The following is a 27,209-nucleotide window of genomic DNA, read 5'->3' as shown; positions in this document are numbered from 1 at the left end:
CCATCACACTATGAAGGAGGAATAGATCACATCAATACTATCATAGCAATAATTAACTTCATAATCTACAAGAGATTACAATCATAACCTACGCCAAGTACTACATGAAGCACACACTGTCACCGTTACACCATGGAGGAGGAATAGAGTACTTCAATAACATCACTAGAGTAACACATAGATGAATTGTGATACAAAACTCATATGAATCTCAATCATGTAAGGCAGCTCATGAGATCATTGTATTGAAGTACATAGGAGAGAGATTAACCACATAGCTACCGAGTACAGCCCTTAGCCTCGATGGAGAACTACTCCCTCCTCATGGGAGACAGCAGCGTTGATGAAGATGGCGGTGGTGTCGATGGAGATGCCTTCCGGGGGCACTTCCCCGTCCGGCGGCGTGCCGGAACGGAGACTCCTGTCCCCCAGATCTTGGCTTCGCGATGGCGGCGGCTGCGGAAGGTTTCTCGTACGCGTGGCTTTTCCGTCTCGAGGTTTTAGGTCGAGGAGGCTTAAATAGGCGAAGAGGCGGAGTCGGAGGGCTGACGAGGCGGTGACACAATAGGGGGGCGCGGCCCAGGCCCTGGCCGCGCCACCACCATGTGTGGGCCCCCTGTGGCCCTCCTCTGGTCCCTCTCGGGTGTTCTGGAAGCTTCGTGGAATTATAAGATGCTGGGCATTGATTTCGTCCGATTCCGAGAATATTTCCTTACTAGGATTTCTGAAACCAAAAACAGCAGAAAACGACAAGCTGGCCCTTCAGCATCTCGTCAATAGGTTAGTTCCGGAAAACGCATAATAATGACATATAATGTGTATAAAACATGTAGGTATTGTCATAAAACAAGCATGGAACATAAGAAATTATCGATACGTTTGAGACGTATCAGGTACTCCTGGCATGTCAGCTGGACACCATGCGAAGATTTCCCAGCGCTCACGGAGGAACTCGATGAGCGCGCTTTCCTATGCGAGATCCATGTTTGTTGCAATGGATGTCGTTTTCTTTGGATCTGTTGGATGAATCTGGACCTCCTTAGAATCCTTAGTAGTGTCGAAGGTTGGTTCCCTGAGTGGCCTCCCTGCATCTGGCAACACATCATAATCAGTTGTTAGCCTTGACGCCATGTATTCTGCCTGCATCCCGAAAGTCTCTGACAGTCGATGAAAGTCCTTGTCGCATTTATCAGCTAGCGCAAAACTGCCTTTTACTGTAATTGGTCCCTTGGGTCCAGGGAGCCTCCATAGCAAGTATGTATAGTGTGGTACCGCCATAAACCTGGCATACGCTGGTCGCCCCAACAAAGCGTGATACTGTGACGGAAAATCCACAACTTCGAATTCCAGCCTTTCTATCATGTAGTTTTCTCGGGTTCCAAACTGAACGTCGAGATTGATCTTCCCCAGCGGATAACTTGGCTTGTCTGGTATGATACCATGGAAACATGTGTCAGTTGATTTTAAGTTCGCCAGGTATATGTTCATCTTCCTTAGTGTATCTGCATACATAAGGTTTAGACTGCTGCCTCCATCTATGAATACTCGAGAAACGTCGAATCCAGCGATCACCGCTGGTAAAATAAGTGTTGATTGCCCTGGTCGAGGAACTTGTTGCGGGTGGTCCGCTATTGTGAAGCCAATGTCCTGTCCTGACCAATTCAGGTACTCAATTGTTGGTGGAGGCATCTTCTCTGCCATGAATACTTGACGCGAGATTACTTTCTGGGCCCTGTTAGATGGCCTAGCTTTCTGAATCATCGAGACCGCACCATTGGTGTCGATATAAGGAGGTGGGTTTGGAGCTGCCGCTATTTGCAGCTGATGTCGATTTGCATCCGTAATTGCGGGAGGAGGCGGAAGGTGGATCTCACTCCTTGGCCCCTGGGGGTTTCTATTCATTGCTTGAGTGTTGGCTTGCCCTGCAAATCTCAACATTGCTTGAAAATTTCGACAGTCCTTCTGCAAATGTCCTGATTGCCTCTTCCCATTATTGTCAAGATAAAAATGCATTTGACACGGTCCGTTCATCATATCCTCGGGAGATACATATGGTCCCTGGAACCTTGGTCCATTATTTTGTCTATTATTACGGGAGTCGTCTCTATTATCGCCTCGCTGCTCGCTACTCCTTTAATAATCATCTCGATTGTTTCCTCCAGTGTTTTCTCGAAATCCAGCCGATATCTGGCCAGATGCATCATAATTTGAGAACTGTCGCGAAAATCGTCGTCTGTTTTGAAAGTTTCGACTGCGGTCCTCCTCGGGCGACCTATGTCGTTTGTTGTGAACGACATCTTCTCCATCTGCCCACCTATTCGCTATTTCCATTAATGTTGATATTGTTCTTGGGTTGGTTCTCCCCAAATCCTCGACAAAATCTCCCCGTCAAATTCCTGCCACGAACGCATCTATTGCTCTCTCGTCAGATATGTACTCTGCCGAGTTTTTGATAATATTCCACCTCTGGATGTATTTTCTCATTGATTCATCATACTTCTGCCTGCAAGCCCTCAACTCTTCTAGTGATGCGGGTTTTTTTCATGTGGATCGGAAATTCTTCACAAAAACGTCCTCAAAACTATCCCAACTGTCAATGGACCCCGGAGGCAACTTCTTTATCCATGATCGTGCGGTTCCACTCAAGTGTACTTGGATGCTCTGCATAGCTGTTGCTCTGGTTCCACCTATCAGTTTCACCGTCTCGAGATAATCAACTAACCAATCCTCGGGATCTTGTAGACCATCAAATTTTTTGAAATTGTCGGGTAGCTTAAACCCTGACGGGACTCGAGTTTTTCGGACTCGTCTCGTAAAGCACGGGAGTCCACACATATCTTCTTCATCAACTTCGGGTGAATGCCGACGTTCCCTTCTGTCCTGTCGCGCTCTATCCACCCTTGCCTGAGTCGCTGCATCTCTTGCCCCACTCGCTCTCGGGGGGTCCTGCACTGCTGTAGTAGGTCACGGACTATTTTGCCTTGCAGCTCCTTCGGGAGGTGTAGTTGCGAATGCTGTTCCCATGGCTCCAACTCCTCCCATGGCCATGTTATACAACGCTTCTCTTGGGTCCCCAGGAGGTGGCCTGGACGCGAGGATGAAAGCTTGCGTTGCCATGTATCCAGCTTCCGGTGTTTTGGGAATAATATTCCCCCTCGTGTCAATTGACATAAAAGACATGTCGAGGTTTTGAACTAAATTCTCTCTGTCAGCCTCAGGTATATTTTGCAGCCGAGATCTTGCTCTGTTTCGAGCTTCTCTATGACTATCTCCCGAAGTTCCTGAATGTCGGCTTAAATCCGCCCTTCGCCTGCTTGACGCGGAAGCCGCCTCCCTTCTTCTATTCAGGTCAGCTGTTTGTTTTTCTAACTCTCTTCCAACACGGGCGAGTTTGTATTGGTATGCTTGCAATTCTTCTGCCGTAGCAGTTGTGGTCATTGGTTCTGTACCATCCATGGCTCTTGCGGCTCCGTTCCACGCTGCTTGTGGGAGTTGAACCCATTAGACGCGGTGTAGGCCCGACATATTTAGTGCCTAAACCTCGCCTGAGATCAGCGGGATCGACATATGGGTTTCCCGCATCGTCGAAAGCCTCTGATGTCTCCGGCTCTGCTCGGCTTGTTTCTCCAATTGCATAGATTTGATGGTATTTTGAACTTTGATATTTGTCAGGATTGGTGACACCATCATATAGATCGGTGAAGACCTCCCCAACAGCAATGGATCTGTCGATAAAGTTGAAACTGTCGATGTTGTCTGAGTCGCTGCTTATATCAGAGTCCACAGACGACTCGAAGGACATGTCGCCGAAGATCTTGGCGAGCTTTTCGCTTGCCATAGTGTTGATGAAGCGTGGCGGCGAAATCTCCTCGTCGCCTGACTCGATTGATGTCGTTGAATCCGAAAAGTCGGGATCGACCGTTGATAATCCCGATGAGATCGGAACTTCGAGACGATACGATCCTTCCTTCTCGACACGGAAGTGGAACTTTCCGAACATCATCTCCATGGGCTCCTCTAGATACGCATATGCAGCCAAACGGGAGGGTGGGTGAGGAACAAAATTGACTAGATCAGTTTTGATCCGTTTACCTCTATCCATCGCGTTGCTTGCTACCGATAAAGTCGACGATCTTGAACGTGCCATCGAGATCAACTCCTTGTCGCCTCTAATTCCCACAGACGGCGCCAATTGACAAGGGATTAACTTATCAATGCCTACGTATTGTAGACTAGGGTTTAGTTGGTAGTAGAGGGCAAGTAGATCTCGAAGGTTTTAGCCGAAAAGTACTCGACGATTAAGAAGCTAGGGTTATGTTGACAATGGATTCGATCCTCTCTTTGTCCCTCGACTCCCCCTTATATAGGAGGCGGAGCCGAGGATACCGTGTTACACAAGATTACAGATTCCGGGAGACTTTCTGAGTTCAACCCGTAAAATTACAAGTCTCTATATTTCCTAATACAACTCTAACTTTCCTTAATGCTAACTGGGCTTCCGAACTTCATATTCTCCGACTTGTGGGCCTTCAGTAAACCCCGGGTACCATCTTTGGCAGGCCCATTGGGGATGTCTATGTCAATGTCCTCTGGCACGAGGATCATGCCTATTAATGCACGCCTCTCATGGGTCCATCAAACCATGAGCAAACACCGTTGCAGGTTCCATTTGGAGGCCAATGGACCTAAATGCAAGTATCAATGGGTTTGGTGGGATCATTATGTGTAAGTCTAAATCGTTTGATGGGCTAGACATAATGGACACTAAGATCATGAACATTTGCCATATGGCTAAGTGGATTTGGAAGCTGTACGTCGGGGAACAGGGCCTCTAGCTAGGTTGGCATCATCTGTAACAAATACTTACGCTCGAACGACCTGTTGATCGACTCCCACCGCATGGGCTCGCAGTTCTAGGATGGGATTCCAAAAATCAAGGGTGTATTTTGCTTTGGGGGACGCAAGGAACGGGCCCCCTTAAGGGCAGATTCCCGTCCGTTTTTTTGCCATCACAATTTCCCGGGATGCCTCGGTGGCACAGAGTTGGACGGCAGATGACATGCTAGTCGAGAGCTTTTCTCGGGGGAGCGTATTGAGCTTGTGAATATCGTGCAAGAGCTAGCAGGGGCGTACATGTCTCTGATTCCTGGCCGTATTTCCTAGGCGCTTGAGCCGCCAGGAAAATTCACATTGCGATCCCTTTACAACAAACTTTGCCAAGGGACCCCGAGGAAGCACTTCGGTGAATTGTGAAGGATATATATCACCCTTAAAATCCATGTGTTCCTATGGTATATCATCTGGAAGAGGTTACCTTCCAATGGTAAAATTTACCAAAGATATGGCACCTTTATGGGACTGTGTGCTCGATGTGGAGAATTCGAGGATACTAAACACATCTTCTTTATGTTCCCCCTTGCAAAATTCATTTGGAGTACAGCTAGGGAACCGCTTGCGTGCTCGTGGAACCCCTCATGTTTTGCTGATGATTATAGGCTAATGCATACCAGTGTTGTGCAAACAAAATGAGTTTTTTTTTTTGGATTTGATGTATGGCTCTTTGAAGGGCCTTGTGGAATTATTAGGAACAAGTTCACAATTGAGGCCGTGAGGGAAAATTTTCGGCTTATCCAGCTGATGGTGTGTATAAAATATCGATGTACTTGTAGGCGTGGAAGCCAGTAGATAGACAGCAGGATAGTAAAGCGGTGGACCTGACGATTGGCGGCATTTGAGACATTGTCATAGTTTCTTCCTTGTATCTTACGGTTATCCTATTTATGTCTAATAGCTTGGGTCTTGTGTACATTTGGGATCCGAGATCCATGTGTTGTAATACTTAGAGTCGTATCTTGGTGTTGGCTTCATTAATTTCAAGACGGATTCTTCTTGAGTCTTCCATGTAAATGTAGCCTAGCTGTAAGCACAAGAATGCTTCCAAAAAAAATCCACAAACGAAACAAGCATGGTTGCAATGCGATGGTAGTGCATCCATCTTAAGCTTCTCGAGACAATATGTATGAATTTCTAGTGTAAAGTTATATGCTAAGTTCAAGCACTACAAGAAAATAAACCAACGGGAACTAAGATTTCATGTATACAAGAATTTAATTTCAACGTAAAGGCGGTCGTATCCTTCGTACAAATGGATAGAAGAGAGTGACCTAGTTTATAAGGGAATCCAGATCCGGACATTGTAAAATATGTATATAAATTTTTCAAAAGACATAAACCTCATAAGAATTCTGAAGTGATGTTTGGATACCACTCATATTATAAGGAAAGAATTAAACGGGAATGAGGTAATAAAGAGTAGGTAACGAGCATGGAATATCCCATATAGTCATGTTTTCAAACATATCTCTTCAACATCCCTAGATTCAAAACATAGCAAACATGAACATTTTAAAGGAAGGTAACACATCATGTTGCAAAAATGGCTCTATCATGGAATATATGAACTTACTCCTTGAAGCTTAAACTTTTCATATCTATAAGTTATATATGGGAAATTATTATAGAGATAGCATACGTGGAATATGTCCGTGTATATTTTGTTGGAAATGTGATTATTTATGATTTGTGCAACAATCATAATGGAGTTATTCTGCCATAGGATAGGTTACATATAAATTAATTTGAAAACAAATTATATGCCATTCATGCACAGCTCCCTAATTGCCTTAACCAACTGCGGTATTTTTTATTCTCTAGATACACATCATAAATTTGTGAAAAAAAATGTTTCCTCTCGCTTTGGCGACGTGACCGGTGAAAAGGGATGCTACCAGTTCCCTGCCCCTCTCCACCGATGGTTGTTGAATATAATTGCCTAGTCTGTAACAACACATGGGTCTTTCAGTTGAACGGGCTATAGCATGTAATTTGCACATGGTATCATGGCCAAGCTTATTGAGAACCATCTTCTATTGAGCACAAGAATGCCCCTTAAACCATAGCTTATCGAGCACCATCTTCCATCGAGTAGGAGGCAACACCGAGACTTCAAACACAAGATGGCTTGTGGAAACGGCCGGACCACATTTACTCCACCTCCTGACAACACTAACACCCAAACGCCCGACCTGCCGAGGTTAATAAGAACGTCACAGGATAATCGGAATGCAGAAGGGACAACAATGACGACGCCTCCATGGAGGAAAATGGCGCTCGAAAACATCAACTTCGCCGCAGGGTCAAGGCCCTACACAACTTTTGCCAGTGTCCACTCCACCATCCTTGAAACAACATGTGAACAAGCAACACCCAACTAAGGATGAACATGACAGGGGAACACTGTTGTACCCCAAGGCAAAGCAACAACCCTGGCAACCCGCCCTAGGCTCGAGGTTGTTCGCACAATCTATAGTGCACCATCTATATGATGCCAAGATGACAACATATATAGAAGATCACCGCCGATCAGGGAACCCGAGGAGGAACCGATATAGAAATGAAGCCATTACCACCTCTTTTAGTAAGGACCGAGGGGGAATGGAGTGGCAAAAGGTAGCGCAACTCAGCAAATCGAGGGGAGGAGCTTGGACGCAACGCCCCCAAGGAGGAATACGATGCCCGTAGGTGTTGTCGCCATCATAGAAAATGAATCTTTCCTAGATTTGCTAAAGCCCACCCACACTCAAAGGCCAGCAACACAATGGTATGACGGGAGTTGTTATAACATATCTCTACAGGGTGGGCAATGGAGAGTTGCGGCCGAACGCATGGAATTCCAGGTTGAGACGGGTGGCAGGGAGGAAAGGTGAGCCCCTGCACCGGCCCCAATGGCATCATGGACCTCACACTGATACCTCATTGCGCATACTCCATCGGCACCTCTCCACACCGATTGAAGGTGGCAAGCCCTCCCAGGACCCCCCACACAACGACGAGCTGCCACACGGGAAACACCATCAGCCGGAGACACCTCCTCTATGACATGTATTCAGTAAGAGCTTGACAACCCCGAAAAGTGGTGGCATGGTCCCTACCACGTCGTCGGTGGCACGGAACCTACATGCCACCCTCTGCCGCCCCCACCAAGGTCACCACCAATGGGACCCAAATCCTAGGAACGACTCCAACCATATCCAGATTCGAGCCCCCACCACCACGACGGGAAGCACGAGCCACTAGAGCTGGTAGGGGGACCGACACAGAAGAGTACGGAGACGCAACAAGCAGCAACCTCGATGGCAGCATGCGGGTTGAGCGCGGCTCCGACCTCGATGCCACCGTGCAAGAGCCGTGGGACGAAATCCCCGCCGCCCCCATCACCGGCGCCATGCAGCCTTGTCAGCAGCGTCCTCTGGGGCTATGAGGCAAGGGAGGGAGGAAGGTGTGGCGGTGGAGAAGGCCTAGGGTTCACCCCTTTGGTCACCTGGAGGAGACGACATGAGGTGGTTTATGAGTCCTTACCATGGATCATTGTTCTTTCGCAGAAGAGTGCATCATGGTATGGAGCTTCTTTGTTTTCGGTGCCGTTGAAAGTTGTGGTTTTAACTAAGTTTTGAAAACGGGGGTTACCATGTTCATGTCACCATTGTCCCATTCCACCGATCCAAATATTCGCTCCGCCCTAGGGTATTCTTTAGCACACCCCACACTAAACAACTTCTCACTTTTCCCAAGATTCAGGAAACAATGTCCTCGTCCCTTTAATTACCCGGAGTTCAGATTCGGGAAATCCCACTGAATTTTTCAACGACAATGGAACGTGATGTCCAGCTGCGCAAGCAGCTAGGGCATCTTCAGCACCTCGGCACCACGCCGCCACGTACGTCGTCGGCCCGTCGTACGGTGGGTGGTACATGCAAGTAGTACGGTGGGTACGGCGTGCATTGCTTGGGGACCGACGAGGCCTTGACTTGTGCACGTCCTTTGTTGGATCCAAAACCAGCTCGGATCCGCTGTTCGATCTCCGTGCATGTGCCGCAAATTAGTTCATCATCATGCTTTGCGGCAAGGTCGCTATGGCCCGTCTACGCATTTGCCTTCTGAGTTTTGACCAGCGGATGCACGCGTCAAGTTCATGACCTTGCGTCCACACGTACCTTGAGTAATTAAGAGGGTCGTTGCTAATCATCACTCGCCGGAAACCAAAACTTTGAGGCGATGCAGCCTACTTCCACATGAAATTACTTATGTGGCAATTTGATTCATAGGATTCTACGTACATTGAAATAGTAAAAGTGTAGGACGATATTGGAGTGTCATTCTATACTTAATCCTTGAAATTTGTAAAATGATGTTTGATCTTGGACATTGTAAAAACAGAGGTTGGGGTAGGTGAAAGATTTTCCTCTAAAACACATGGAACATAGTGCAAACATTTATTTAGGGATTCTTCATTTTTTTCTAAAATGGAGGGTGGGACCCCGGCCTCTTCATCAAATAGATGCATACGGCTATCTATATCTCTTATAAAGCGAAATCCCACTAGAAGGTCATTTAAGTTGTCTATCTCAACATGCAAGTTATCCACATCATCTATTGTATTAGCCATCCAATTGTTCATGTCATCCCCCACTAACATTCATTAATACTCTACATGCAAGCCACATCATCTATTTTTTAAGCCATCCAATTATCCACATCATCAGCTTTTAACCGCCAACTACATAACCATTTTAAGTCAGTTTTTTTTAAGTTAGCCACTTGAATATTTACGCATCCTGCATGTTCCTACAAATAATATCATATTCCAATCAACTTATACCTTTTTGTTTTTTACGAAATAGAGTTATCGGAGAAATTCCCGCTGCAACGCGCGGGGTATCCTTCTAGTTATTATATTTTATTAAATCTTAACGAAGAAACGACAAAGAACATACATCACAAAACCTAAAGCCACTACTCAAAGCTTACAAACTCGATGGATGAAAATCGTGTCAACAAGGCCACTTTGTGCCTGGAAAGACAGAAATCACTCCAGTAGCTAGGGACCGGAAACAATCGCATACCTCGAGACGCCCCTATGAGAAACGAGAGTATACATCCGAATTAGCAGACTCTTTGCGAGGAACATATGTACACACCACAGAAGTCATCACCGCCGTTGAACCTCCGAGCAATCTTCATGGTTAAGATCCGCATAAAATTCGTCGATCATGTTGTGGCGTCACCACAACGCCAGACAGTGCCCCGCCCTGCGCATGTACTTCATCCGCATCCGCCGCTGGGACCCCTCTGCACCGCGCCGCCAAGACCCATCGTCATCGACGCAGTAGACACACGCCGCTCCGCCGGTCCACCTCTAGACTACCCTAGTCGTCCGCTGCTCCAAAACTGATGCCCTCCAAAGGGGTACGATGCTAGCCGCCGCCATAGTTCGATCCGGGAGAACCAGATCTGGGGTTTTCCCTGAAGCAGCTCGAGAGTGTAATGAAGATACAAGCAAAGACGATGCCTTCGACAAGGTAATGATCACTGGCGGACCTATGTTGAGTCAAAACCGGGCCATGGCCCGCCCAGCCCAGGAAATTTTAGCCTATATACTTGTAAATTTTGGCCCAATAACAGCCGATTTTACCAAGGTTCAGTGTATTGGCCCGCCCAGCTTTTTTGGGCTAGTTCCACCGCTGGTAACGATGCCAAGCGACGCCGCCATCGTTAGTTTTCACCGGCTACCACGTCATCCCAAACTCGTCGTTGATTGGATCCTCACCGCGAGAGATCAGTTTGGGATCCCAACGAGGTCGTCAACCTTGAGATAGGAGGAGGTCGCCGCCGTCATGTCCGGGGCCGCCACCCCGGCTCCCATGTGATATGCATGGAGCAGCCCGTCTCGCATAAGATTAGGCGCAGCAGATGCGATCCCCTCTAGGCCCCAAGGGCCAAGATCAGGCCACACCGCCACCGCGCGCCGATGCCGCGCACCACCACCATCAAAGAAGAGATGAGGGGTGCCGCCCCTAACCCCAGGGTCACGACTAGCTGGAACCTCTGCCGCTGCCGAAATGTGCTAGTAGTTGGAGTGGGGGCGATTCATATTTCGTAGTAGTGCAACCGAAGAAACTGATCGAGATTTAACACGAATTTACAGCTAAGCTTCGACACTTGTTGTTGTTGACATGTCAGTCCTCACCTGGGGTCCGGGTGTGGCCCAGAAAATAAAGGGCAGCGCGTGCGACGTGGAGGCTGGACTCGTGTGTGCCACTGAAGATCTCCCCGATGCCGCAGGAGACACCGGCGCTCGTCGGCGCGTCGACCGTGAGGACGACGCTCCCCGGATCCTCTGCGGCTCGCTACCAGAGAGGTCCACGCGGTCGACACCATCACACTGGACCAACAATTAATCCTGCCAGAACCGCATGTACACTTGTACAGTGATACAGCCACATTATTTGAGCGATGCGCGAACGCACGGATACAACCACAGCTCGGGTGCATTCACTATTTCATATGCTCCAGCGCTGCTCCATTTATTTGGACCATCCGTGCTCGGCTTGATTGTTTCGCTTGCTGTACCGGCGCAATGAGCCTCGCCCGGTATGACCTGGTACCAGGCCGAGCTACATGTAGGATTTAATTTTAATGTTTTTTAAAAACTGAAAAATAAATCATAGAGATAGCTAACGATTTATACTATAAACGTGTAAAATTTTAATACAAAATACTTTATATTCTAGGTTACACAAAAAGAGGAAAAATCTGACAAATTATTCAGTGCTGAAATCTGCACTATTCACTATAAATTTGTCATATTTTGTAATTTTTTTGTCTATCCTATTATACAAATTGGTTCGCATTGAGATTTGCATATTTATAGTACACATCATTGGCTATCTACAGTATGTCTAGGGCCCTGATAAATAACCCTCGGTGAACAAATTTGGCCCTCGGCATTTACCTTTTTCCTTTAGCGACTCTAAAATTTTGTATCGGATTTTAAAAAAACTTTGAAATACGGATTCGGAGTGTTTGAAAATAAAGGGTTGCATGTAGATCAGACTCTGTTTTGAGTTTGCGGTATTTATACGTCGCATGATCACGCCATGTATTTCTGATATATATCAATGCCTTTTTAACTCCCTCTGGCCATAATTACTTGTCGCGGGTTTTAGAATACAACACCATCTCTCCACGCCCAGAAAATCTACGGAAACCATGCATCTCCATCATTTTTCTTGCCTGGCCCGGACAGCTTTTGTGACGTTACTATCTGTCCCCATCCTAAAAGGAAGCTTGTTCAGGTTGTAAAGTGCAAAATACCGAGTAAATTGCACCGTCCATGCTGCATGACACAGCACTTCTGTGAGCATAAATAAACAAAAAAGCAGGAGCTGTGAAGCTTGACACGTACGCACAAAAGCTGCTTAATTTAGTTCCATGTGGATAAACACTGATAAGAGAGGTGCAAATACAAGAAGCTTCTTGGAAGCTTCCTGTCGAAACAGCTCTATCTATTCTCTTTACGCAGCGACTTGTGCGATCAGATAGTATGATTGCAGCTGGCCAGCTGCATGTACAGTACAGTTGTACCGTTGTATCAGTACTAGCTAGCGTGCAAACATGAGACAGACGCATCACGCCGCCGCATGATCCATGAGTATTGAGCCAACCGCACGATCGATGGATCGGGTAGACAAAACTCATTGACAAGCATGGCATTATTATCGATCGGTTTAATAATACAGTAATTAAATAAATATTTCCGTACTCACAGAAGTAATTGCTTTCGTTTCTTTTTCGATGGAATATTTTTGTACTTGCTGAGACTAATTATTTGTACCGATCGTAACTGTATGCATAATGGAGAGATTATTGGCAGAATGTTTGAATTTGTAGGTTCCGACTGTTCCCTGCGATCGTATCGTTTATTTGTCTTAGCTAGCTAGGGCACATGATGCATGCGTGCGTGGGCTATAACCTTGCAGCATGCCCTGACCATGTCTCTGGTTTTGGGGTCGTAGCGGTTGCGTAGCGCCGTACCGGCCAGCAAATTTGTTCCATGGCTGGGCGACACACCCGTCGCGGTAGATGCGAAATGAGTGCGTGGCATACATAATCTATTTTGATTGGTCAGCGTTTCAGCTGATATTGTCGATCGAGTTTCAACTTCAGAAAAGGAGAAAAAGAACAAAACAATGCGCTCACGAGATTGATGTATCTCTGTTTCAATGAATAAGGCTTATATTATATTATTAAAAATTAAGTTAACCCATGTAAAGTTTCATTAAAGCTTTTTCAGAAAATCATTAAACATGCAAAATACAAAATCAAAATCATCGGACCTATCATGAAATATATTTCATATGATATCTATAGAGTATTATATTTCTTGATATATTTTCTAAAAAAATTGTCAAACTTAACTTTGCTTAAATTTTTTAAAAAATATATAAGCCTTATTCATTGGAACGGAGGGAATACACACAAACACATATTTATTTCAATCCAAAAAAAAAGTATGCATGTACTCCTAGATAGGTACGTAGCAGCGGGGATTTGGTTACCGAGTGGAATACTGCGGTTATCGGTCGTTACAGTAACCGGAATTCCCAGCCCCCTTCACCGAATGTGTTTACCGTGCAAAACAATTTCGTTCATTTGAATTTGTGCAGGTTGGGTAGTCCAACCTAAACCGTGCATTTTCCCCATCCGCTATAACTACATGCCCCATCATTTGTTTAAAATTCATATTTTTGGATTTAAAATTCAAATTATGGTTGGTTATGTTTAAAATATTTAGATACATTTTTGTTTAAAATTCAAATTTTATTTAAGAATCTCGTCCAATATTTGATCGGTTATCACGGTACCCCGGTTACATATATTTTCTCTTATCGATCCCCAAAACCGTAGTAGTACCACTGCCAAGCTAGGGCAGGCATGAGAGCATCTCCAGCCATGTCCCCGGGAAGGCCCAGCCACACCCCTAGCTTCTCGTTTTCGTCCGAATTTAGGCCTAAATCCGTCCGGACTCCCCATGCCATCCTCGGTTTCCCGGGGTGCTGCCAGGGACTCCGAATAGAGCAAATTCCGCGCTCTAGCCCGCGTGTCAGTGAAGATTCCGCGCTCTAGCCCGCGCAAATTTCCCGGACGGCTGAAATATCGTTGCTCCCCATACCAATAATAGATCCAATCCGAACTTGTGGTCCGGGGGCCTCCAACGGCTGAGATGCTCTGAGCCATGCATGCACAGACAATGCTGCCAGTCGGGCCATCCAATCCATTACCATTTGACGACTCGATCGATCGCATGGCCCCATCAAGCATGAATGCATGCAAATTAGCTCTCCTCTCAGCTCAATCTAATTAATCATGGCCTTGCCCTAATTTGGTAGGGTAATTAAGGAAGACAACGATGTTCGTTGAATTTTGGCGTGCATCTCGTGTGTTCGTCGGCCCCTCCCACGTACTACGCCGGTACGAGTGCATGCATGCAGATGCAGGTTTGCTGTGTGCTAGCCCGCTAGGTACATCGAGATGAGCAATTCATGCGCACTCGTACGTCCGGGCTCCCCACTCGTCCATGGTCTCGCGAATTTGCCACACCAACCATCATATCAGCAGGACAGCAGATATAGCCAGCCTTGCTTCGTCCATCCTTGCATAAATATATTTCTAGTTTTTGCCTTAAGTCAGAATTTTTAAATTTTGATCAAATATATATGAAAGAGTAGAAGTAACATATATATATGTCATGGTATCAATATATTATTTTTCATCAAGTGTCACTAATTTAATGTAATAAATGTGGAAGTTGTTCAAATGTGAGAAAGTTTGACTTAAGGCAAAGGCTACAAGTGCACTTATTTGAGAATGGAGGAAGTATGTTCTTCATGTGCACCAGTGTTTGATCCAAAGGAATTCCACGAAAAATTCGTAGGAATATTTTCTATGTGCACCGTTTGATTCGTAGGATTAGAATTCTTAATTAGGAATGTATATGAACTTTTCATACAGAATTACATTGCACTATGCTTTGGAGGAAATTTCCGTCCACTCAAACCTCATGTTACAATTTCTTTTGTTTTCCTGTGAGTCACACGCTACTTGAACTTTTTTTTTCCTGATTTTTTTCTATTCTTGTTATCTAGAAATCCTGCAAACATGTCCTACAACTTTACACACTTGCCAAAGATTTTCCCGGACAGTGTAGCAAAATTAGAGCCAAACCTGGTTACTCACCAACTACGGCCGGTGAAGAAGAAGCCAAGCGCCGGGCCGACCAATGGTTCTCTGGGACGCGCGCGGTGGTCGCGTTTGGACAGGGCAGGCAGTCGGCACGCGTAGACGAGGGATCGAGGCAGAATAAGCTTGGTCGCACATTTCCATCACCAAAGTCAAATCAAGTGGATGGGCAAGGGAGGCCGTAGGCATCATCAGGCACGGGTGACGTACGGGCCAGGCTGGCTTGCGCTGTTGGCTGGACCAGAATCATGCGTGCATCGGGTTAGTGGCCGGTGGTTTGACTATCAAGCTCCATCTCCTCTCCTCGCCTCCGGTTAGGACAGGCGCGAACCAATCCTGTAATTGAGAAGACAATCATGCCGAAAGGTAATGCTAGTCTTAATTTCTGAACACTGGTTAGTATGAGCTCAAATTTTACTTAATTACAGTGGAGTATCAAGTTTGCACTTTTTGTTTCTACTCAAGAGAAAAGTTTTATGGCATACATCGCTCCCTGTGTTATAGTGCAACTCAATTCTAATACGGTAACATATTGTACGATTTTAACATTGTACATGTTTTTTTAAAGATGACATATATAAGTGGTCTTATAAAATATATTAATCTATCTCCACTTACATGTATAAATTTCCCAAGTAATTATACAGAATTAAACTAAATTTTACTAAGTTTCAGTATAAGATTCCAATTCAATTGTATCGAGGTTATAATAAGGATATGACCAATTCTCAGTCGACAGAGAATTAGGTTATCAAATGTTAGTTGCTACTCATGTTACAACTTATAACTATCACGAAGCAATTTAACAGTTAGTGACATTTTTCTCGGTTGCAACTCATAACTAGCATGGATCGATAATCAATCTAACAGTTCGGGCGTTTTGTTTCAGTTGCAACCCATCTGCGGCTAAAGTAATATCAGTTGTGGCACATATTACAACTCATGCTAGCACTAATGACAGTGCAATCATGTGGTCTAGGAGTTTGCTCAGAGTTAATCTAATTCTTAGTAGAATTAGCAAAATCAGTGGTGCATTTGGAACAACAGGAACTTTTTGGTGTTTAACAGAAAAACCTGGTTATCTATGAAACAGGTGTGGGGCTTGCTCCTATCTTATCTAAGGATTTGGCAGGTTCCATTCAAAAGCCTGGAATGGGATCTGGTGGAAAAATTCAAAGGTGCCCTGGTGTGAAGACTGAGGATGGTGCCGTCGCTGATGCCGGATTGAGATGCACATCTTTTGATTGGATTTCAACTTGGAAGTCATCCACGGCTTCTCTCCATCAAGGGCGCGCCTCTGAAGCCTACCTGCTGAAGCACGCAGAAGAATCAGGCGACATCCATGTGGTGATCTGATGCTTGGGCACGGGCGCAAAAAAGAGGGGATGTGATGTAGTACTTTATTCTAGTTTCTGCTGCTCTCTCTGGTAGATTCATGTCTTTAGTTTGAGACTTTCAGATGTTTTCTCTTTTAAGACCCTCGGCCTAGCTGATGGGCTGGATCATTTTATTTCTATTTTAAACGCTTATGTGTTTCATTTTCAATAAAGAAAATAGAGCTGGGGAGCGCTCCCTGTTAGTCTAAAAAAAAATTAGCGAAATCGTTATAATAATAACCATCATGCATGACCAATACATGAGCACAAAAGATGGAATTCTTGATTTCGTCAAAAAATATTTTGATATATAAAAACGCAAACTGGATGATGATCAATCTTTGATTCCAAGAAATTCAAGCATTTCAGTTCCAACATTGTTGACTTTGTACCCCTTAATTTTGTTTTAGAATTCGCTAAATCGAAGGGTTATGAATTCTTCTGCCTAAGTCGATGCTCAGAGTCGTTTGATATATGCTTATGGTGTCAAGACTCACGTAGTGAATTAGATCGTCATAGGGTTCACGACTACTCCCTATGTGCACAAACAAATGGATGTTTAGCTTTAAAATTTGTTTATAAAAGAGTGTATTTCTGTCTTTGAAATGCACTTTAAAAAAAATCTTCTCTCATCATACGAAAATCAAGCCCGGTAACAATTTGCCCATAGTCGCTTTATTTTCTACATACAATTAGCTCTTTAGAGGTGTGGGAATTAAAAAGAAGAGATGTGATGGGTGACATATTTCCGATGCATAAACCTTAATTTGTCTTTTCAAAAACCCGGACGCCCACCCTTTTGTGGTAGCCTTCATCTTAAACATACGAAAAATCTAAACCAACTATACAGAAATTCATTCAAATGATAAAAGCTCGACATCACAGACACAAAATTTAATCCAGCGAGAAAGAAAATTTAGAATTCAAAATTTGGTCTCCACGCGGGTGAAAGGCTCACAGAAAGCTCCAAGGTGAACTCACCTGCCTCGCCACACGCTCTCGTCAACCTCGACAGATCAGCACGCGCACCGCGGCTGTGGAGATCCGAGTGACACCCCCCAACAACACGTGGAGCGCCGCAGCGGTCCGTCCAGCACGACGCTTTTCCGCATCCGAGGTGGCCCTGCCCCACCCTCACCGCGCGCGCCTACCACCTCTCTCTACCTGGCTCGCCATCCCTCTCGCGCGCGCGTCGCTCGAGCTCTCAACTAGGTCTCCTCCCTGCTATATAATCGCCCAGTGGCTCCAGCAGCCAGTCCCTCGGGTAGCTAGCTAGCTCGCACCAAGAAACGCATCCATCCATCCAGCTCTAATCCATCAACCTCTAGCTAGGTGGAGAGTCAACCAAGATCATCAACACGAGGCAGGCGCCGCGCGCGGCTTAGTTTACTCTGCTCTGCGCGCCATGGGCATGCTCTTCTCGTGTCCGGTGGAGGTCGACGACGAATGCGGCGGCCTCATCGCCGATGGGTCCGGCGGTGAGGCGGCGACGGTCCTGAAGGCGTCGCTGAGCTCCGGCAAGCTCCGGATCGAGGGCTCCCTGAGCTTCAAGCGGGAGCAGCAGAGCCCCGGCGCCGGCTCGCTCCAGCTCGAGACCAAGATCTCCATCAGCACCACCTCGCCCCACGCGGTCACCGCGCCGCCGCTTCCGGTGCCCGTGCCGAGGGAGCTCGTCCGGACGCGGTTCGCCGACGCGGCCTCGGCGGCCTCGGCGGCGGGGGCGCCGGAGAGCCCGAAGCAGCAGGAGGCGGCGGCCGTGACGCTGCAGAAGGTGTACAAGAGCTTCCGGACGCGGCGCCGGCTCGCCGACTGCGCCGTGCTGGTGGAGCAGAACTGGTGGGAGCTGCTCGACTTCGCGCAGCTCCGGCGCAGCTCCGTCTCCTTCTTCGAGATACAGAAGCAGGAGTCCGCCGTGTCCAAGTGGGCGCGCGCCAGGACCAGGGCCGCCATAGTAAGTAATCGGTGAAATGCCACCTCTCGTCAGTTCGTCAAGATATTTCTGCGATGCCCGATTATTCATTGCTGAAATCAAACTAATTTGTCATGTTATTTCAGGTCGGGAAAGGGCTATCGAAGGACGACAAAGCTCGGAAGCTCGCGTTGCAGCACTGGCTTGAAGCGGTGAGTACTTATTTGTCAGAGACATTGGCACAGTTTTCAGTTACTTTGCTGTTTTTCTTGACCAATGTGCTGAAGTGGTGAAATTTTCTGACGAACAGATCGACCCGCGCCACCGGTACGGCCACAATCTTCACTACTACTACGACTGCTGGCTGCGGTGCGAAAGCAAGGAGCCATTCTTCTACTGGTCAGTCTTATAGCTGAACTATCCATGCTTGCTTGATGTGATTTCTGAATCTTTGGTCGGGTCATCAGACAATGAAAGTTATAATCTTACGAGCTATTACCATGTTTGGTTCTTCAGGCTTGACGTTGGTGAAGGAAAAGAGATCAATCTCGAAGAGCGGTGCACGCGGTCTAAGCTCCAGAGCCAGTGCATCAAGTATCTTGGTCCGGTAAGTGTTTGCAAAAAGTTCAGATTCCTCGAGTCAAATGCAAGTCCATGAGAGTTCATAAGGACTAATGAACCAAACTGTATTTGTGTTGTGCCTGCAGAAAGAAAGAGAGGACTATGAGGTTGTGATCGAGGATGGCGAGTTCATGTACAAGAACAGCAGGCAAATCCTCGACACGTCTGGTGGGCCGAGGGACGCGAAGTGGATCTTTGTGCTCAGCACCTCCAGGAATCTGTATGTTGGGCAGGTAATGTTCAGACTCTATGCTGTCAAACACAAGAACACTGCATTATCCCTAAGTGCACTGAATCATCATCTAACGCTGTCCGGAATTCTCCATTTTCTGCAGAAGAAGAAGGGCACATTCCAGCATTCCAGCTTCCTCGCTGGAGGCGCGGCATCTGCTGCGGGACGACTAGTTGTCGAAGATGGCGTTCTGAAGGCTATCTGGCCACACAGCGGGCACTACCGGCCGACAGAGGAGAACTTCCAGGATTTCCAGAGCTTCCTCAGAGAGAAGAATGTCGATCTCAGCGATGTCAAGGTCAGCAACTGACATAGAATGGGCACTTCCTAAAATGTGGTGACAATAAAGTTTTACGACTTGCATTCTAACTGTTTTCATATCATTGCAGATGAGCCCGACTGAAGAGGATGAGGAGTTCTGGAGCAGGCTCAGGAGCATCCCTTCCGACCGGTGCGCCCATGCCGACAAACCTGAAGAAGAAGCAGAAACGGTTCCTGCTGAAGAAACCACCACTTGCCGGACACCTCAGGTCGCTGAAACCACACCTGAAGAGGTCTCCCAGCACCACGAAGTAGGCAATCATCCTAGCCAACTCAAGACATTCACAAGGCTGGATTCATTCGAAAATGTCGTGAACACCGGAACATCGACGGCCTGTGTATCTGAAGGTCATCAGAAAGGCAGCGATGATCATCAGCCAGCGGTGCCAAGAGAGAAAATCCTTGAGAGGGTCAACTCGTACAAGTTGGGGAAGCAGCTGTCTTTCAAGTGGACGACCGGCGCCGGTCCCCGGATCGTGTGCGTCCGGGACTACCCGCCGGAGCTCCAGCACCGGGCGCTGGAGGAGGTGCACCTGTCGCCGAGGAGCGGCAGGGCGACGTCGCGGTTCTCGTCGCCGCAGAGGTCCGGCAGCCCCATGTCGAGAGGGTGCGAACCGCTGACGCCGAGGGAGGCGTTTCATCATACAACGCATCTGCAGCAGGGGGTACTGATGATTAGCTGATGATGAGTGAGCCATTCGTTGTTCGTAGATTGTGCATAATCGTAGAAGAATAAAGACGGAGTAAAAGTACTCCTCGTGTACATCCTGTAGCCAGCGATATATACCGTGATGTCCAACTGGACAAAGTACAAAGATCAATACAGATTCTTTCATTCTTTGCTCACATAGTCCCAAAGTAAACTTTGCAGTCTTCACTTCCATTTTCCTTGTCAAACGAAATAATACAACAGACACTGGCTAAAATCTTCTCACATAAGATGGCGACCAAATTATTTGTCAGTGAGGGCTCTGCAGTTTCGAATTGGGAAAACTATTAAACAAAGAAGGTTAGTCCAAACAAAAATGGAAATTTCAGAATTGCTGGGGCTTTCTCACAAAGAGAAAACACGCTTTAAAAATTAGCGTATGCTACTTAGTGTGGGCGGTGCCTTTCACCGCTGGCACCCAACAGGTATTAACCTTAGCAAAATGTTTACACAAGAACGAGCGCTGCAAGACTAGCTAAAGAACAAAATAATGTTGAGCAAATATGCATTCAAAATTCTGTGCTGACAACTGAAGTGTCCATGCTTGTTGTCATTTCTGAATCTCTGGTGAGGTCATCAGATGATGAAAGTTAGTATGATCTTATGAGTTATTACCATGTTTGGTTCTTCAGGGTTGCATGTGCTCTCATGGAGAAGGCAAAGAGATCAATCTCGAAGAGCGGTCTAAGCTTCAGAACCAGCGCATCAAGTATCTTGGTCCAGTGAGTGTTTGCAAACAATTTACGTTGCAGGAGTATAGTGCAAGTCCATGAGAGAACATCAGGACTAATGAACCAACATGTACGTTTGTTGTGCTGTGCCTGCAGAAAGAGAGGGAGGACTATGAGTTTGTGATGGAAGATGGCGAGTTCATGTACAAGAACAGCAGGCAAAGCGGATCTTTATGCTGAGCATATCCAGGAATCTGTATGTTGGGCAGGTAATGTTCAGACTTTGCTTGTTACATACTGACAACACATTTACACTGACTGCATTAGCCGTTTGTGCACTACAGTACCATCCAACATTGTCCAGAAATCCTTACTTTCTGCTGAAGGGAAAAAAAGTCACATTCAGCATTCTAGCTTACTCGCAGCATCTGCTGCCTGGCGGCTACACAAATTTGAGATTAAGAATTGTGCGACCCTCCTCCAAGAGAGGTGGAACCCTATAAAAATTATGGTATGCTGCTTAGTGTGGCGTGCACACGGTATTCTTTAGTAAAAGGCGAAAGAATAGTTCGCTTTGTGCTCACCACGCAGCTGCGTGCTTTCCATCGGGCGCACCCCGACCTCTTATATAGCCCAGCTCCCTGCGCTGTGTCTCTTGGGTAAGCGAGGTGGGACTAAAGGAAAACGCACCCATCTCCGGCATCTGGTTTCCCTTCTACTGCCGCTCCACAGGATCACTCACCATCAAAGCCCACAATACTATGGTCGCCTTGGGCCAGTGAGGTATGCAGCCCACGAGGTAGCAGCGGGCCATTCCGCTCTCAGGAAGAATACTGCTCTGCGACTTTCACCGGTGCAACGGATGAACTCCGAGTGCTCTGGAGCGATTCCGCTCAAACCCTTGCGACTTTCAACGCTTGTATGTTTCCGCTCAAACTCCGAGTGCCTTTCGTAGAAAAAAATTACAACTAAAGACCAAATCGAGTGCACGAACACACATCCGCAAGTGAACAGTGAACATTGTTTCTTACCAAACGATTCTAGTACGGCGAGCGCTGAGCGATCCCAGGGGATCAAATCCCCCGATCTCCTAGTGGAGTGATCAACACGTGTCCTTTTCCTGTTAAAAAAATATCTTTAGAAAAAGGATGAGATGTGAAACTATCTGCGGAAACTGCTGCTCCTGCACATGGCTCTACATCACAGCCGCTATCTTCCCCCGCACCCGCTCCTCTCGTGAGCCGAAATTATCGCTGGAGAACCAGTCGTGGGCGTCGTTGGAGAACTCCATCGTGGGCGCCACCGGAAAACCACGTTGCGGGCGTCGCCGGAGAACTGAAGCAACATCTTCTACCTTCGCCATGCATCACCTCCATGCACGCCGGTGTCGGTCCTCCGCAACCATGGTGGTCGTCGGAGAACACCGATGTGACGTCGTCGGTGCAGTAGCATCGTCGCCCACCTTTGTAGCAACACCGTCAGCCCTTTGTAGTACCACCGCACACCTCTGCAGCATAATCCACGGCGGTCACCGCCTTGGCAAACTGCGCGGGTGAGCCCCGGGTATGGAGCACGCGGACGTGGAGATAGAGAGCAGCGGCGATTCCCGGCAGGCGACCTCGGCATCAGCGGTCACATACCCGTCGACGTCCCTGCACCGACCACACCTTGTAGGAGGCAAGGAGGCCAAGTCGACGCGGGCGAACTCTGGGCGGTGAGACGGGCTTTCTCGGCGGCGAGGCCGCAAGGTGGAGGTGGACGATACGAAGTAGATCCGCAAGGTGGATGTGGAGGTGGACGAGACGGAGGAGCTTCGATAGGTGGAGGTGGAGTTGGGCAAGCGAAGGAGTGAACGGAGTTGGGCGAGGCAGAGAATTGAAGAAAGGATAGAGAAAGGGGAGAAGGTAAGGTGGGCCCGCTAGACACGAGGAGGCAGACGGTGGAACAACCCAGATGATCAAGAGGGTTTTCCTTTTAATATATGCTCTGAAACATAAGTTATCTCACGTATTGATTTCGAAATGGGTAGCCCGGCCTCCGCATCCGGTTAAAGTTTGTTTCACATTATTACAGCTTAATCTATTATCAAGGATACATTAGCAGTTTAATCGTTTCTAATCAGTTACACCCAGAATCCATCTCTTGCGCTTCGATGGTTGTAGATAGGAACATGCATGGATGATCTTAGAGGAACCGGTTCGCTCCCCCGCGTCGCCTCCTCCTGGCGACCGGGGGACGAAACCCTAGGCCGCCGCCGCCAGCTCCCCCCGCCTCGATCTCCCCTCCTTGTCGCCCCCGGAGGCGCCGCCGGTCGAAGGCCGCGACGCCCAGGAAGGGGGCGGCGGGGATCTGGGCTCCCGGCTCCGCGCGCGACGATAGGAGGAGGAACGCCACGCGGGATCTGCTGGTGCCGGAGTGGGCACGACGTCGGCGCCCCTGCTGCGTCTTGCTCCTGCCGGAGCAGTCGTGGGTCAGGGCGTGGTCGACCAGCGCTCCTCCCGGTGGGGGCTTGGGCACCGGAGGCGGCGGCCTCTGCGAGGTGAGGGCGGCGCGGTCCCTGGCGGCGGGGAGCGCTTGCTGATGCTGAGGACCGTCTCCTCGGTCGCGTGGGCGGCGTGGAGGCGGTGGAGGGTGCTCGGGGCGCGGTGGTTGCCCCGTCGACTGATACGTCTCCGACGTATCGATAATTTCTTATGTTCTATGCCATATTATTGATGATACCTACATGTTTTATGCACACTTTATGTCATATTCGTGCATTTTCTGGAACTAACCTATTAACAAGATGCCGAAGTGCCGGTTCTCGTTTTCTCGCTGTTTTTGGTTTCAGAAATCCTAGTAACGAAATATTCTCGGAATTGGACGAAACGAAGACCCAGGGGCCTATTTTTCCACGGAGCTTCCAGAAGACCGAAGAACACACGAAGTGGGGCCACGAGGTGGCGACACCACAAGGCGGCGCGGCCAAGGGGGGCCCGCGCCGCCCTATGGTGTGGCCCCCTCGTCCGGCCCCCGACTCGCCCTTCCGCCTACTTAAAGCCTCCGTCGCGAAACCCCCGATGCGAAAAACCACGATACGGAAAACCTTGCGAGACGCCGCCGCCGCCGATCCCATCTCGGGGATTACGGGAGATCTCCTCCGGCACCCCGCCGGAGAGGGGATTCATCTCCCGGAGGACTCTACACCGCCATGGTCGCCTCCGGAGTGATGAGTGAGTAGTTCACCCCTGGACTATGGGTCCATAGCAGTAGCTAGATGGTTGTCTTCTCCTCATTGTGCTTCATTGTTGGATCTTGTGAGCTGCCTAACATGATCAAGATCATCTATCCGTAATTCTATATGTTGTGTTTGTCGGGATCCGATGGATAGAGAATACCATGTCATGTTAATTATCAAGTTATTATACATGTGTTGTTTATGATCTTGCATGCTCTCCGTTTCTAGTAGAGGCTCGGCCAAGTTTTTACTTTTAACTCCAAGAGGGAGTATTTATGCTCGATAGTGGGTTCATGCTCGCATTGACACCCGGGACAGTGACGAAAGTTCTAAGGTTGTGTTGTGCTTGTTGCCACTAGGGATAAAACATTGGCGCTATGTCCGAGGATGTAGTTGTTGATTACATTACGCACCATACTTAATGCAATTGTCCGTTGCTTTGCAACTTAATACCGGAGGGGTTCGGATGGTAACCTCGAAGGTGGACTTTTTAGGCATAGATGCGGTTGGATGGCGGTCTATGTACTTTGTCGTAATGCCCAATTAAATCTCACTATACTTATCATGTCATGTATGTGCATTGTTATGCCCTCTCTATTTGTCAATTGCCCGACTGTAATTTGTTCACCCAACATGCTTTTATCTTATGGGAGAGACACCTCTAGTGAACTGTGGACCCCGGTCCATTCTTTAATACTCGAAATACAAATCTGTCGCAATACTTGTTTTACTATTTTCTCTCGCAAACAATCATCTTCCACACAATACGGTTAATCCTTTGTTACGAGCAAGCCGGTGAGATTGACAACCTCACTGTTTCGTTGGGGCAAAGTACTTTGGTTGTGTTGTGCGAGTTCCACGTTGGCGCCGAATCTCCGGTGTTGCGCCGCACTACATCCCGCCGCCATCAACCTTCAACGTGCTTCTTGACTCCTACCGGTTCGATTAAACCTTGGTTTCTAACCGAGGGAAACTTGCCGCTGTGCGCATCACACCTTCCTCTTGGGGTTCCCAACGGACGTGTCAACTACACGCATCAAGCAAATTTCCGGCGCCGTTGTCGGTGGAGATCAAGACACGCCGCAAGGGAGTCTCCACTTCTCAATCTCTTTACTTTGTTTTTGTCTTGCTTTATTTTATTTACTACTTTGTTTGCTGCACTTATATCAAAACACAAAAAAATTAGTTGCTAGCTTTACTTTATTTACTGTCTTGTTTTCTATATCAAAAACACAAAAAAATTAGTTTACTCGCATTTACTTTATCTAGTTTGCTTTATTTACTATTGCTAAAATGGCCAACCCTGAAAATACTAAGTTGTGTGACTTCACTAGCACAAATAACAATGATTTCCTATGCACACCTATTGCTCCACCTGCTACTACAGCAGAATTTTTTGAAATTAAACCTGCTTTACTTAATCTTGTCATGAGAGAGCAATTTTCTGGGTGTTAGTTCCGATGATGCTCGCTGCCCATCTCAATAATTTTGTTGAACTATGTGAAATGCAAAAGTATAAAGATTTAGATGGTGACATTATAAAATTAAAATTGTTCCCTTTCTCATTAAGAGGAAGAGCTAAAGATTGGTTGCTATCTCTCGCCTAAGAATAGTATTGATTCCTGGACTAAATGCAAGGATGTTTTTATTGGTAGATATTATCCCCTGCTAAAATTATATCTTTGAGGAGTAGCATAATGAATTTTAAACAATTAGATAATGAACATGTTGCTCAAGCTTGGGAAAGAATGAAATCTCTCGGTTAAAAATTGCCCAACCCATGGACTCGACTACTTGGATGATCATCCAAACCTTCTATGCAGGACTAAATTTTTCTTCGCGGAATTTATTGGATTCAGCTCGTTGGAGGTACCTTTATGTCCATCACTCTTGGTGAAGCAACAAAGCTTCTTGATAATATGATGGTTAATTACTCCGAATGGCACACGGAAAGAGCTCCACAAGGTAAGAAGGTAAATTCCGTTGAAGAATCCTCTTCCTTAAATGATAAGGTTGATGCTATTATGTCTATGCTTGCGAATGATAGGACTAATGTTGATCCTAATAATGTTCCATTAGCTTCATTGGTTGCCCAAGAAGAACATGTTGATGTAAACTTCATTAAAAATAATAATTTCAACAACAATGCTTATCTGAACAATTCTAGTAATAACTATAGGCCATATCCTTATAATAATGGTAACGGTTATGCTAATTCTTATGGGAATTCTTACAACAATAATAGGAATACACCCCCTGGACTTGAAGCCATGCTTAAAGAATTTATTAGTACACAAACTGCCTTTAACAAATCTCGTTGAGGAAAAGCTCAATAAAATTGATATTCTTGTTTCTAGAGTTGATAGTCTTGCCTCCGATGTTGATCTTTTGAAATCGAAAGTTATGCCTAATAGGGATATTGAAAATAAAATTGTTACTACAGCAAATGCCATCCAAGTTAGAATTAATGAGAATATAAGATTAATGGCTGAACTGCGTGCTAGGTGGGATAGAGAAGAAAATGAAAAACTAGCTAAAAAGGAAAATGTAGCTAAAGTTTGGAGAGTGGATTTTGTACACCCACGCATGGGTGTGGGTGTTTCTGTCACCGTCCATTGTGCTTTGAGATTCGGATAAAAAGAGGAGAGAGAAAGGAATCTTTCCATCTACCATGGTGGGCACGAATCTCAAGGAATAAATGGACGGTGATGGAAACACCCACACCCATGCGTGGGTGTACAAAAGTATTTCCGCTAAAGTTTGGACTATTACCACCACTAGCAATGCTAATGATTCATATGTTGCTGCACCTCCTACTATCAATGGTAAAATAATGGGTGTTAGCAATGCTTCTACTCCTAGTGCCAATGACCCGGCTGCCCAGAGGCAGTTCAGCCGAGGTTGAGGAAGAAGCGGCCCGGCGGGCGGCCACGCCACAGGCCCGGGCCGTGCCGAAGGCGGCGGTGGCCCGGTGACCGCGGTGACTGGCCCAGGCCCGAAAGCCTTGGCCGCGGT

At 47.0% G+C, this 27,209-nt stretch overlaps 1 protein-coding gene and 1 non-coding gene across 2 annotated transcripts; one reads left to right on the top strand and one right to left on the bottom strand.

Annotated features, from left to right (window-relative positions):
- Nucleotides 1–17,919: 17,919 nt before the first annotated feature.
- Nucleotides 17,920–20,443, top strand: LOC124673549 (IQ domain-containing protein IQM2-like). Its single transcript, XM_047209608.1, has 7 exons — nucleotides 17,920–18,465; nucleotides 18,570–18,635; nucleotides 18,734–18,822; nucleotides 18,940–19,030; nucleotides 19,131–19,277; nucleotides 19,380–19,574; nucleotides 19,666–20,443. Exons 1-7 carry the CDS (start codon nucleotides 17,920–17,922, stop codon nucleotides 20,278–20,280), a joined length of 1,749 nt encoding a protein of 582 aa, XP_047065564.1. The 3' UTR covers nucleotides 20,281–20,443.
- A 1,009-nt stretch (nucleotides 20,444–21,452) lies between these two features.
- Nucleotides 21,453–21,570, bottom strand: LOC124679857. Its single transcript, XR_006995284.1, has one exon. It is a non-coding gene; the product is annotated as a U5 spliceosomal RNA (small nuclear RNA).
- Nucleotides 21,571–27,209: the final 5,639 nt, after the last annotated feature.

The sequence above is a fragment of the Lolium rigidum genome, chromosome 7 (assembly GCF_022539505.1).
Source record: "Lolium rigidum isolate FL_2022 chromosome 7, APGP_CSIRO_Lrig_0.1, whole genome shotgun sequence".
Classification (NCBI taxonomy): domain Eukaryota; kingdom Viridiplantae; phylum Streptophyta; class Magnoliopsida; order Poales; family Poaceae; genus Lolium; species Lolium rigidum.
Note: the sequence above shows the minus strand (reverse complement) of the source record. Positions and strands in the feature narration are given on the sequence as shown.